The following is a 12,835-nucleotide window of genomic DNA, read 5'->3' as shown; positions in this document are numbered from 1 at the left end:
ATCATCTGTCCCTCTAGCAGTCCCTTACGGTCTATTCTTTTCTCAGTTGCCATGGAGATGGGCTGGGGGCGTGTGTTTGTGTGTGTGTGTGTGTGTGCGTGCGTGTGTATGTGTGTGAGTGAGAGAGAGAGAGAAAGCGAGAGAGAGAGAGCGAGTGGGCGTTGCGGAAGTGACATCGCCAGCGCTGATTTTTTTGCTTCCTGTGCACTCATTATCTCAATATTTGGAGGTGGAACTTCAATGGTGAACAAATGATGACACACAGCTTGATAGTGTGGAGGCTAAATCACAAGGGTCCTAATTGTGTCTCATGCTAAGCCTTTCCTGAGTAATGAATGCAAGGGCAAATCAATGGTTCCCTGTTCTATTTGTGTCACTGTTATTACACCAATGGAGAAACAATAGCTCTGTGCACAGCACAGCAGTGAACATTACTCAATGGCCATGGCAACAATATCAGATTTAAATTACAAGGTCCAAATGCCAAATTCGGACTTTGTTGACACATGCACAAGCTGCACACTTGAAGAACGAACTGAAAATCTTGATTTAGATCAAATAGTTCCTTATATTGGTACAAGTCCAGATCAGGAGAGGCTGGTGGAGGTAGAAATCGGAGGACCAACTCATTGTAATGCATGGAATGGATTGAGAAATGGTATGGATCACACGTTTGATACAAGTCCTTATTTCATCCATGCATTACAATGAGCCCGTCCTCCTATTTCTACCTCCACCAGCCTCCCCTGGTACAGATAGTACGGTGTGAGGTACAACATTGTGAAGGAACAATGCAGATTTGAGGTGGCTCATGCTTTCCCCCATAACCATTCGTTGTTTTGACAAACAAAATGGATACGGAAGAGACTGTTCATTTGAAACACATCAAGGAATTCATTTTCATGTTGTAGTTCCATCCCGTCTCTCAGATTTGGACGTATGGCAATGCGATGTGTTGCCAGCATCACACCTCTCTCACATCCCTGCCAAACGATGCATGCCTCTCTATCTCAGGGAAGATTTTCTAAATTGAGGAGAGATCCAATTTATATCTAGGACAACCAGTACCCCTTGTTGCCTGGTCTATTTATAATATGTTAAAGTCAGATTGAAATACATTTTTTTTATGCTTTTGTTATGTCAGAGTAACAACAATGTAGCACAAACCCATGTTTCGAAGTTCAATTTCAATGTAAAGCTTATTAAGTCAGCTTTAATTCATTTAAAGATTTTGCCTCCGCTCAGACTGCTTCAGGACTGACTAGGCTTGTATCTCTGGTGGTTGACTGACAGCTCATTTAGCCAATCACTGTTACAGCTGGTTGCTAGCTGGTACTAGCTACCTATTCAACAATATTTCATTTCACAGACAATTTACTCTTCTCACAAAAATGTGATAAGAAAAGGTTTTACAGGTCAGTTTCATACCTGTTCTTTGTGTATCCTCTTACGTCTGAACACAACTCGTGTTAATGTACATCCATTCTGTCATTCATGTATGAAAACAACATGTTATTTTTTTCCACAGTCGAGGCCCATAACCGTCAGTTAGACAGTTATATGATTACCGTCACAGCCCTAAGTACATTCATAGTGATCATCTTTATGTGGATAGCAATGACACTGAAGAGATAGAAACATAAACGAAATACAAATATGTTAGCGTTGCTAGGTAGTGGGAGGGACCCAAGTGCGGAGAGATACTCAGACACAGCGTGAATACTTAGAGACAGGGGTTTAACACAAAAGAGGGGAAAGGGGTACAAACAAACACGGGGACCAAACGGCAAAACAAAGGTGGAGAAAGCAAGCTCCACTAAATAAGGTACACACTTGTGGAATAATACTGGATTATCACGGGGACTGGCGATACGGACAGGTAGACAGGGTACTCACAACAGACAGGGAGAATCTCAGACGAAGACATGGGGAACACACAGGCTATTTATACAAACAGGGGACAGAACACACAGGTGATATGATTCAAGGTAGATTGGGAGGCACTGATCCGTATGGCCAGAGGGGGGCGCCGGGGGCGCCAGAGTCGCCAGACAGCAACCTCAGTCGTGACACAAATAGTAATAAAATGAGAAAGAGCATAAAAACAGACGAGGAGAGGGGAATACAGACAAACGAAGCAACCAATGATCAGAGAACCGCTTTGATCCGATCCAGCGCAAAAGTCATTTTCCCTCTTTTTTTTCTTTGCTCTTAGATGCAAGGTGTGTCTCCCCCTCATCGTCTCGTCCCCAAACCCCTTCCAATGGCCTTGCGTATGACTCTCCGGGCTGGAACTTCCGTCGCTCGATGAGAACCGGGAGTCAACGCTACATGTTTGACCAGGAGGAGGTAAGGCCCACTCTGTTCTGTCTCGCTTTATGTTGTATTTCTTATAAGGATGGAGGTCATGGGATATGCTAGAGTTTTGGTCCTCTGTGGCTCTGTTGGTAGAGCATAGTGTTTACAACGCGAAGGTTGTGGGTTTGATTCCTGCTGGGACCATATATACTGAAAAATGTATGCACTCACTGCAATGCAAGTTGCTTTGGATAAAAGCGTCAGCTAAACGGCAGATATAATTATTGTTATATAGAACTTTACTGAAGGTCATTTGGGAATTATGTTTGTTGTTCACTCGCTCTGTACCTCAACTAGTGCAAGAGTAAAACGTAGAAGTAGATCACTGCGTAAAAACATAGGCAACGTGAAAACCTGGACTGGAGGTAGCTAGCGAATGATCTCACTACTGTTCATTTTAGGCTTCCCGCCATTTTAGGCTTCCCGCCAACCCTAACTTGTATGTTCCTGTCTTTATCCAAGTTTGGTCTTGTGTGTGTGTGATTGTACATTGATTGCACACCCTGGGATTTGTTCTGCTTTTTTAATGGTCATTTCAATGAATGATATTATATACCCATGGATTCTTGGAGAATATTATAAATGCCTGGTGAGCTTAGTACAACTGTCTTACTTTTTCATAACCCAATTTTTAAGGCTGTTAAACTTTACAGACACATTGTTTACAAACAAACACTGTACATCTTTGAAATATGTTTAAAACTTCCATTTTAATATCATAGATAGTAATATCATAACTCTTGCAGTCCCAGGTAACCATCATTGAAAATATGAAGAGGGCAGAAATTAAACTCCATTGGCACAGCACAACTCTGAGTGAGAACTGGAGATCATAATGGAGCCCTTGGGCCATAAGAGTCCAGAAACCACTGACAATAGGACTCACTAACCCATCCTTCTATAAAGCTGGTGCCAAATCCTGAATAAATGTTCCTTAAACCTCATGCTTTTAATCATAGATGAACACGATGATGTGGTATGTGACACGGTGAAAACTGAAGTGGCCGAACAACTATCGAAAATCAAAGCCAGTACAAACAAACACACCCTAGCCATTCACACAACCGGGAGAGACCAAGCCCACAGAAGACGAGTCGAAGCAAGAAACCCGATAGATGTGGAACCGTGACCCTGTGGGGTTGCTTTTCTGCCCCTGGTACTGGAAGCCTTGAAAGTGTGCGTGGCATCATGACGTCTGAAGATTATCAGGGCATAATGGAACGAAATGTTCAACCCAGTGTCTAAACACAGGGCCCCCTACCTTCCTTCCAGCAGGACAACGACCCCAAACATCCATCCAAAAGCACCCAGGAATGGTTCAAAGTGAAACACTGGACTTCTCTGGAAGAGATCTGAATACCATCCAACACCTATGGCGAGATCTCAGACCTCTCCACCCCCTAAAACCCTACATTACCAGAACTTGAAATATTATTTTTCTTCCTTTCTCTTCCACTGTGACTGCCGATGGCACTTGTTCTTAACAAAGGTTTTATTTATGATGACTGATGTATAGTTACTTAGACAAATGTAGTCCCTTATTTAGACAAATGTACTTGTTGTAAGTTGGATAAAAGCGTATGCTAAATGACTTAAATGTAAAAAAAATAAAAAAAAATAAAAAAATAAAATAAACCTAAAGACAGCAGTTGGTCGAAGGAACCCTTCAAACATACAAGGATTGAAGTGGTTTGCAGCTAAAAAGTGGACAGACCCGAACAAATTGTCAATAGAAAGGTGATGCAATCCCACTGAAGGCTACAAGCGTTTTCAGGCAGTAACCTTAGACAAAAGGTTGTGCAACCAAGTACTAGCTCATAGTTACAAATAAAAAAATAAAAAGTTACACTTATGTACAGGCCAATTTGAGTTTTCCAGGCTAAAATGCTTAAAGGGATGGTTTAGCCTATTTCTATGTTTAGGTAATATATCATCCTACACTAAGTTGTCCTCAAAGGCCAGGAGTGAAAGATCTGGTTCTTCGCTATCTACTTTTTCTACCGCAGCACAGGCTAACAGTTAGCAGCACCGTCGCCCACACAAGATTCCGATGGGAACTAGTTTAGCATAGTTGAAATGACATGCCAAAATCTCCTCAGAGAAACTTCAACCAAAGTTCAGTAGCGGCTATATACTAGACGAACCTGTAAATGCTTTTACTGGAATCGGAAACAACGTAGTTTTTCAATAATATGCAGTCCTTGATTGTTACATATACTTCCTGGATCCCATTAGGATACCGGCAACTTATTGTTCCCAGCTAGTAATCACTCCGCGGTCTAATGCCTGTCCAACGAGCGGAGAGCTCGGCTGGTGAAACTGAAACCAAAATAGAGAGGCTGTGTGTGACTTTACGAAAAGGAAATAATATAATATATGCCATTTAGCTGACAGTTTTATCCAAAGCGACTTGCAGTGAGTGCATACATTTCAGTATATACGGTCCCAGCAGGAATCAAACCCACAACCTAAGCGTTGTTAGTGCCACTCTCTACCAACTGAGCCACAGAGGACCACCAAAGAGTTCTAGTTCTGCAGCAAATCGATTATAGAGACTGTAATTGTTTTATTTTCAATAGAATGCACATTAAAAAAAATCATTTCAAGCGTAAACGTTTCTATGAGGAGATTCAGCAAGTCATTTCAACAATCCTAAATGAGTTACTGTCAGAATCCTGTCTATTGGAGACGCTGTTGCTAACAATTAGCCTGTACTGCGTAGCAAAGTAGATAATGGAGAACTGGAAAAAAGATAAGACACTCCTCCCCCTACTCTCAACTCTCTACAGTAGTGCACTACATTGTATTGTACAGGTCTGTATGAATGTGAGAGTGATCACATTTCCCAAGACCCATCTCTCAACTTTGTACCAAAACAAGTGGCAGAGCAGCCAAAGCTAACAAACAAACGACTGTACCTCGAACACCTGAAGTCAGGATCAGCTCGGAGAGATCAGTGTGCAAAACTATGGTTGGCAGAATTTGAGTTTGCTTGCCCCACTTTACTCTTGTTTTTTCAGTCTTTGATAAAAAGGTAATTATGAAAATCAACACACTAAAGGTAGATTGTATTGAATCTGGCCCCCCAGTTACCCAACAGCCCACAATGTGAGAGCTGATGTCCCAAGACTCGCCACTAGAGGGAGACGCTATTCAACAATACATAGATATCCAAAATGGGGCGCTGGTGACTTGTCAAGCAATTTGATATAATATTGTTTCAGTCATCTGTGTTAAGCAAAGCACTCATGTAGCACAATGATTTCCTGCACCACATTAGCCTTTGGTTATAGCTGTGGGCAGCCTACACTGTTCACATGTAGGATTATATTAGAATACCTGGCTGACTGGACATTTTCTGAATTAGTTTGGGCATTTGCATTTGTGTTGTACTTTCATAATACAGCACTTACGGTAATCTACTCTTTTCAATTGTTTTCATTTAATTCGACCATTTTCATAGTTTTGAAAAAATACATTATTTATTGTGCGAATAAGAAAGATCCAAGTACTGTATTGTCATATGTATTTGCATACTGGGGAGTGTATGACAATACAATGAAATTGTTACTCCCAAGCTCTCCTCTTCGAAAACACAGTATTCAGTATACATAGATACATACAATAGAGTAGTAACCTAATAATACAGTAACATTGCAACACACAATAATACATTTAAAAAAAAAAAAGCAAGAAACCCGATAGATGTGGAACCGTGACCCTGTAGGGTTGCTTTTCTGCCCCTGGTACTGGAAGCCTTGAAAGTGTGCGTGGCATCATGACGTCTGAAGATTATCAGGGCATATTGGAACGAAATGTTCAACCCATTGTCTAAACACAGGGCCCCCTACCTTCCTTCCAGCAGGACAACGACCCCAAACATACATCCAAAAGCGCCCAGGAATGGTTCAGAGTGAAACACTGGACTTCTCTGAAAGAGATCTGAATACCATCCAACACCTATGGCGAGATCTCAGACCTCTCCACCCCCTTAGACCCTACATTACCAGAACTTGAAATATTATTATTATTATTATTTTAAGTTTTCTTCCTTTCTCTTCCACTGTGACTGCTGATGGCACTTGTTCTTAACAAAGGTTTTATTTATGATGGCTGATGGATAGTTACTAAGACAAATGTAGTCCCTTATTTAGACAAATGTACTTATTGTAAGTTATGAGTGTATACAATAGCAGCAGTAACAATAATACAATAGCAGCAGTAACTCAATACAATAATAAGTTTATTATAAGTTGTCTTGGCAATTCACTGAGCTAAAACAAACATTGCTCACCACTGAGCACCACTTGACTCCCTAGAACAAGCTCCTACACACCAGTTATATGCAGTGGCTGTACATTAGTCATAGAAGATCAGTTACACCTGAGTCAATTAAGAGTGGGCCAATCACAGACATACAGTACTGTACTGACACACTCAAATGGAAAATCAGCTGCAAGAGAGATGAGACTGAATATGTGAGACTAGTATGAATATGTGAGACTAGTGTGCACTAGATTATAGAGTTTTAAGAGTTTAAGTATGGAGTTTTCGAGACTTTTAAAATGGTCATGAATGAAATACAACATAAATGCAACATAAACACAACTTTGTCATCAGTGTTCTACAGAAATGCCCAGTGTGTCAAGTGAAAGAAGCTCTCCTTCACAGTTACATCAGATGGTAACAAAATCAAAGAGGCAGAATAAATATAGGAAAGATTCTAAAATCCCAAGAGCACAAAAGTTCAGAATGCCATATCAAAAAAGAAAAATAATTGAGTCAAGAAACATTGAAGCAAAGTGTGTTTTTTTTTGTCAAAGTGATGTGTCAAAGTGTTGTATGAAGTGGGAGTGCTTAGAAGGGTTAAATGTCTGCAGTGGAGAGCTCAAAGTGGTTTTTTCATGAGCTTGACTCCTAACTCTTCTGGTCCTCTGTGCTCTCTGCAGGTTCACCCTTTACTGATGCGGGAGCGACGCTCCGACTCTCATCGGACTAAGCTTCTCCGAAGGACCGTCAGCGTGCCGGTGGAGGGGAGACACCACCCTGAGATAGGTAGGCTGTACCCAAACAAAGACTGATAGATATTTGAATGTATGAATGAATACATACTCTACTGTACATGTATGAATGTACATGTGTACACTGTGTACACAATGTACACTGTTCTGAACATGCCGTATGAATACTCCTTGCAAATGCGTGTGTTGGCTCATCTTGTTTTTCAGTTTTGATTTGATTTGATTTGATTTGATTTCAAATACATTTTTAGGCAAAAAGCATTGGCAAATAAAGATCTAATATGTGGCTTGATTTAATTAAATCAATGAAATATACAGTATACAGAAAATGGGTTCTAGACGGCAACTTGCTCTCTTCAAAAGGTCCGCTGACGCATTTCAGAGCAAGCTCCTTCGTCACAAGCTCCTTTGTCAACTTCAAAAGGCAGTCTCAGTGAGTAAGAAAAAACCAAGCACATTGTCCAACATAAATAAAGAGTAAGAGACCTTTTTTGTTTAAGGGTCAGGTGTGACGAGTGTGAGGAGAGCAAAGTCGGTCCGTTGAGAGATGCTACTGTAGGCTGCAGTGCGCAGAAGCAACCAGGCAGGGACATGCACAAGTGGTGGGGGGCCGGGGGGGGGGGGGGGGGGGAACTCAGCCCCTTTGCCCTGCCACTCACAAAGTGCCATCCTGGGTGCTGTTTATTTTTTACCGCATCGCGCGCCCCCGTTGACCCCCCCCCAGGGGAATATTGTCGGGTCAGGTAAGAGCTCAACAAGAGACAGGTCCAGAAAAACCCCTCACTTCCATCCCTAGCCAGCCAGACGAGAGAGAGAGAGAGAGAGAGAGAGAGAGAGAGAGAGAGAGAGAGAGAGAGAGAGAGAGAGAGAGAGAGAGAGAGAGAGAGAGAGAGAGAGAGAGAGAGAGAGAGAGAGAGAGAGAGAGAGAGAGAGAGAGAGAGAGAGAGAGAGAGAGAGAGAGAGAGAGAGAGAGAGAGAGAGAGAGAGAGAGAGAGCAGAGACTTAACTCATTGACTTTTGGCAGAGGACGGCCTATCAACTCGGCATGTGAGTTGAGGCTAATTCACGGAGAAAGAACCAGGAGAGGAGTGTGTCCAGAGGGGAATGCCGTGGAGCTAGATGGTAATGTGATGAAAGAAGGAGGCAGAGGCAGGGTGGTAGCTGTGCTACATCGAACGGACACTTAACACTGGGCAAGCAGTAGGTGGTAATCCAGTTCCAGCATTAATCTAGAGGTGACAGATAGGAGCTAGGGAATGAGTCAGGAAGCTGCTGTAGCTGGTATACGGTGCCAGTTAAGGAGAGCATAACCCAGGCCAGTACTGTATATATGGGGAGCAATCATTGACAAATTGTATTTCACAAAATTGTTTACCCATGATTGTGTTCTTCAGAAGATATGGCTTTGTTGGTACATGGGTAATGGTTCCCTGACATTTGTAAAAAGGTTTTTTTTAGGCTTGTCACCGTTGCCCCGTGAAATTGGCGGATGCTAGTGATGTGCAATTATAATCATTAACATGTTTTTTTTTTCAATTCACCAGTATTTTTGAGTGGGTCTCAAAGTAGGACTGCGTAACATGTAATTACTGATGGTTAATTATTTTATATATAAACAAATTAATGCAGGCTATTTCCGTTATTGCCTTCCCGTGATTGATCAAACATAACCTTTAATTTGCCATATTATTTTAAGTAAAAAGCATGCATTTGGCTTTCAGTGATCATGTGTTGTTTGAAACCCTCAACCCTACTCTGTTTACAGAACTAGAGGACAGGATCTACTAGACTGAACATGGCATAGTCATCAAAACGTCCATTAAATATTATGATGGAAAGTTTTATTCATTAGAGTGCTCTCCATTTTTCATTTGCTCTAATATTCTGTGAGGACTCATTACATGGACAGTTCTTTTGAATATGTTTTTGGAGTGAGCACATTGTTTCTTCAATTCCGAAAAAGCAATTAAACCTCCAACAAATAAAACTGGAAATGAGAGCCAAAGAAGTACAGATAAAAGTAATGAGATGTTCCAAGTGTTTTGTCTGAAATAGGAATGCAAGCTATAGCATGTGTGTATCTGTAATACTAGTGTCTGATAGCTGCTAGCTAGCTGTAGATATACTGTAGTATGGATGAATGGGTAAGTATTCTACAACAAATTAACTGTATGTGACAGTTCAAACATGAAGCAAGACTTCCTGTCTCGCTCGGCCCCAGGAGTGCTTGGCTCCCTGATGCACAATATAACACTTCTATGAAAATCAATGAATTCAAAACACTCATTCTGATACCTGCCGAAGAGGACAGTCCGGGATCAGGTGTTCAAGAATCAGGTACTGGGATGCAATACTGTTTGCCATACAAAAACAAGCTTTCCATGACAATGTCTAGCATTTGTGTCTTCAAATGTTTAGTGAATTTAGTATGGAATTCAGGTGGTGCATTACTGAGTGACTTGATTCCTCACACTGAAGCTTTCAGGCTCAGCTAGGATAAACAACTATTGCAACCCCCTACTCCCAACACACACACAGACATTGTTTTTTTAAATATATGTTTTTAGGGCATTTCTGCTTTATTGGGATAAAGATAGTAGAGATTGACAGGAAGGATGGGTGACAGAGACGAGGGATGACATGCAGGATATGTCGATGGCCGGAAACGAACCAGGGATCTTGCGATGATATGGTACGCGCCTTAGTGTGCTACACCACTGAGCGCCCCCAGCACAGACATTGTTTTTGGATTTGATTTCCAGGGCTACGTCACATTAGACATAACCTCATCCCCAGGCTATTGAGCACAGCGCATATAAACCTGGCCTTAGTAGGAGTGAATTTACTGAGTAAAGTATTTGTTATTATTTGATTTCAGCAAATTACACAGCTGTGATGCGTAGCTCAGAATCAGAAAGTACTGGGTGGAAAGTGCTGTGGCAGATGATTGATGCGAAGTAGAGTCAAAAATTACTATGCGCTGTCTGTTTTCAATGGTCTTTCTATTGGCTTAATAAAGGCCTACACGTTGGTCCATCCCAAGTGTCTGGGATCGAAACTACAGAAACGTGGGTGGTACAATGGATGCTCTTACAGCGGCTGTACAACGAGTAAGGAACATTGCCACCTTTCACACCACCCCAATGGACATTGAACAGTCGTCATCAGTATTTCATATACGTTCTTTGTTTTTTACAGCAATCACCATCGTCATTAGCCCATTTACAACATCCAAATATAAACAGAATCCTAGTCACAGATGGGGCTATGTCGTTATATGGGAACCCCCTGTTTTTGTGCTTTTAATATGCACTGCATAGTCACGGCATCCTGGCACAGTGCACCAAACCACTGTGATCAAAGCCAGCCAGCTGGGTAGCTAAGAATCAAATCCGAGAGATTAGTTGTGGGGTAAAGTTTTCAAGTTTGCTCTTGTTTTCGCTCTCCCTGAGTGAGAGCGGTGCGCATGTTGACAGACAGTCCTCCACGGAGTCAGAGAGGTTAAGGCACATGGACACATTTCCCAAATTTGCAGTTGGTCCCCTTTTTTCCTTTAAAAAAAAAAAAAAATAGTTTTATTGTTTGAAATCAAAACTTCATAGAATCTTATGTGCTTTGCAGTGCAGAAATAATGTTTCATACTTATCCTGGAACTACTACTTCCAAAGTCACACAGATTATGCTTTCAAGTTGCTGTAGGTACTGTATCATCAGAAAATATGTCATTTATGACCTCATAAAGCTACCTCATACGTGGACCTCTGAGGTTGTGTAGAGAGTCCTCCTGTTTGATGTGAATGTTCTGAGGAAAGAGGAGGAAGCCCAAGTAAAAAAGCCAAAGATGGAGGAGTGAAGAGTACGGGCACAGCAGCGCCCAATCCCAAATCCCCCCTATAGCCCTTAACCGCCCCTAACCGGTACACATCTGAGAAGATTGGATAGGGTGTGAACAATATGGTGTAGTCCACCAAACATATCAGAGGAGCAAATGGAGCTCCTACTCTAAGAACTGAACTAATGCATAGGAGGTAAGGCCTCTGTGGCTCAGTTGCTAGAGCATGGCGTTAACAACGCTAAGGTTGTGGGTTTGATTCCTGCTGGGACGATATGTACTGAAAAATGTATTCACTCTGTAAGTCGCTTTGGATAAAAGCATCAGCTAAATGGCATATGCTATTATTAGGTGAGGTTGATCTGGGTTTAGGCATGGATGTGGCTGCAGTACTTGATGTGTATCTCCTATACCTACAGTAATGTTGAGTGAACGGAAGTGCTAATGTATACTGTCCAGATGTAGTGCTACTGTATACTTTGTGTCTGGCCTCATAAAAACAAATTGAATAGGAGCCTGTATATTTGGCTGGTCATCTCAAAGGCAAGTGTTTTTCTGTGTTATTATCTAGGACAAGGACAGGTGTCCCATAAGGCTGAGACAGGCACTGTTCTTCCCAATCTGTTTTTGCAAGTACAGTCCCCTTGTTATAGGGGAACTAAGGTATGACCCACTTCAGGAGGTACAGATAACGTTGAGACTGAAGAAAATGGATAATACATCAGTGTGTTATAACCCTTGTTTACTTTTGACAATTCAACCCCTGTGTGTGTGTGTGCGTGCGTGCGTGCATGCGTGTGTGCGTGTTTGTGTGTGTTGGTAATGCTCGAATTGAGGGAGTATGTGGGAGTTGTTTGGTAAAGATTTCTTTTAAATCATCTGATTTTCACAAATATAACCAGTAACGCACACAAGAAGCTCTCCTTTTTCTCATGATAATGAGATTGAGCAGAGGGAGGAGTGCGCGACCCCTTCTTCACAAAAATAACACGTCACGTTAACTGTCCGTAAAACATATTCTAAACATAAGTAAACATTAATTCTCTTTCATTGGTGTATTCACTAAACTCCAACAACAAAACACCTGCTACATCGCTAACTAAGCTGACTTAGATGTTCTAGTCTTTCATGCCAGGCATGTTTGCCAGAGTCTGGCAAACATTAATTTTAGATGGCTATACTTTGTGATTTAAGAATTATTTCCTTAGGGTGTGCTATACCTTGAAAATGTGGCTGTATTCCTTTCTGACCAGAATTGACCAAGAGAGACATTGTATGTGAAAATGTGGGGGTAAATGTGTAATATGTGGAAATATATATTATAATAATAAGGAAATGTTTTTTGGTGAGCAATTCCTTTAGGATTTGGCTGTCTGCAGGGATGTATAGTAGTGGTAACAGCTGGGTGTGTGTGTGCGTGCATGCGTTTGTGCGTGCATGCGTGAGTGTGTGTGTGTTTGCACGTGAAAGAGAGGTGAGGGAGGGAAGTTGAAAATAAAAAAGAGAATTATATGGATACTGCAGAAAAGTTACATAGGGGAAAAGAACATGATACCACAACATCAAAGAGGTCAAATCACATCTCTCTCCTCATGGTAACCATGGCAATAATTATAGAGCTGCA

General features: G+C 41.5%; 1 protein-coding gene across 1 annotated transcript in view; it reads left to right on the top strand.

The window, feature by feature from the left end:
• The window catches only part of syngap1a (synaptic Ras GTPase activating protein 1a), a gene marked incomplete at both ends in the record, with an annotated part of 53,209 nt that overhangs the window by 6,557 nt on the left and 33,817 nt on the right, over positions 1-12,835 (top strand). The window contains 2 exons of the mRNA XM_083680566.1: positions 2,216-2,349; positions 7,308-7,413. Of these exons, the coding sequence (XP_083536692.1) occupies positions 2,216-2,349; positions 7,308-7,413 (240 nt within the window). The remainder of the gene's footprint in view (positions 1-2,215; positions 2,350-7,307; positions 7,414-12,835) is intronic.

Source organism: Argentina silus, assembly GCF_951799395.1.
Source record: "Argentina silus genome assembly, chromosome: 11".
NCBI lineage: Eukaryota > Metazoa > Chordata > Actinopteri > Argentiniformes > Argentinidae > Argentina > Argentina silus.
Note: the sequence above shows the minus strand (reverse complement) of the source record. Positions and strands in the feature narration are given on the sequence as shown.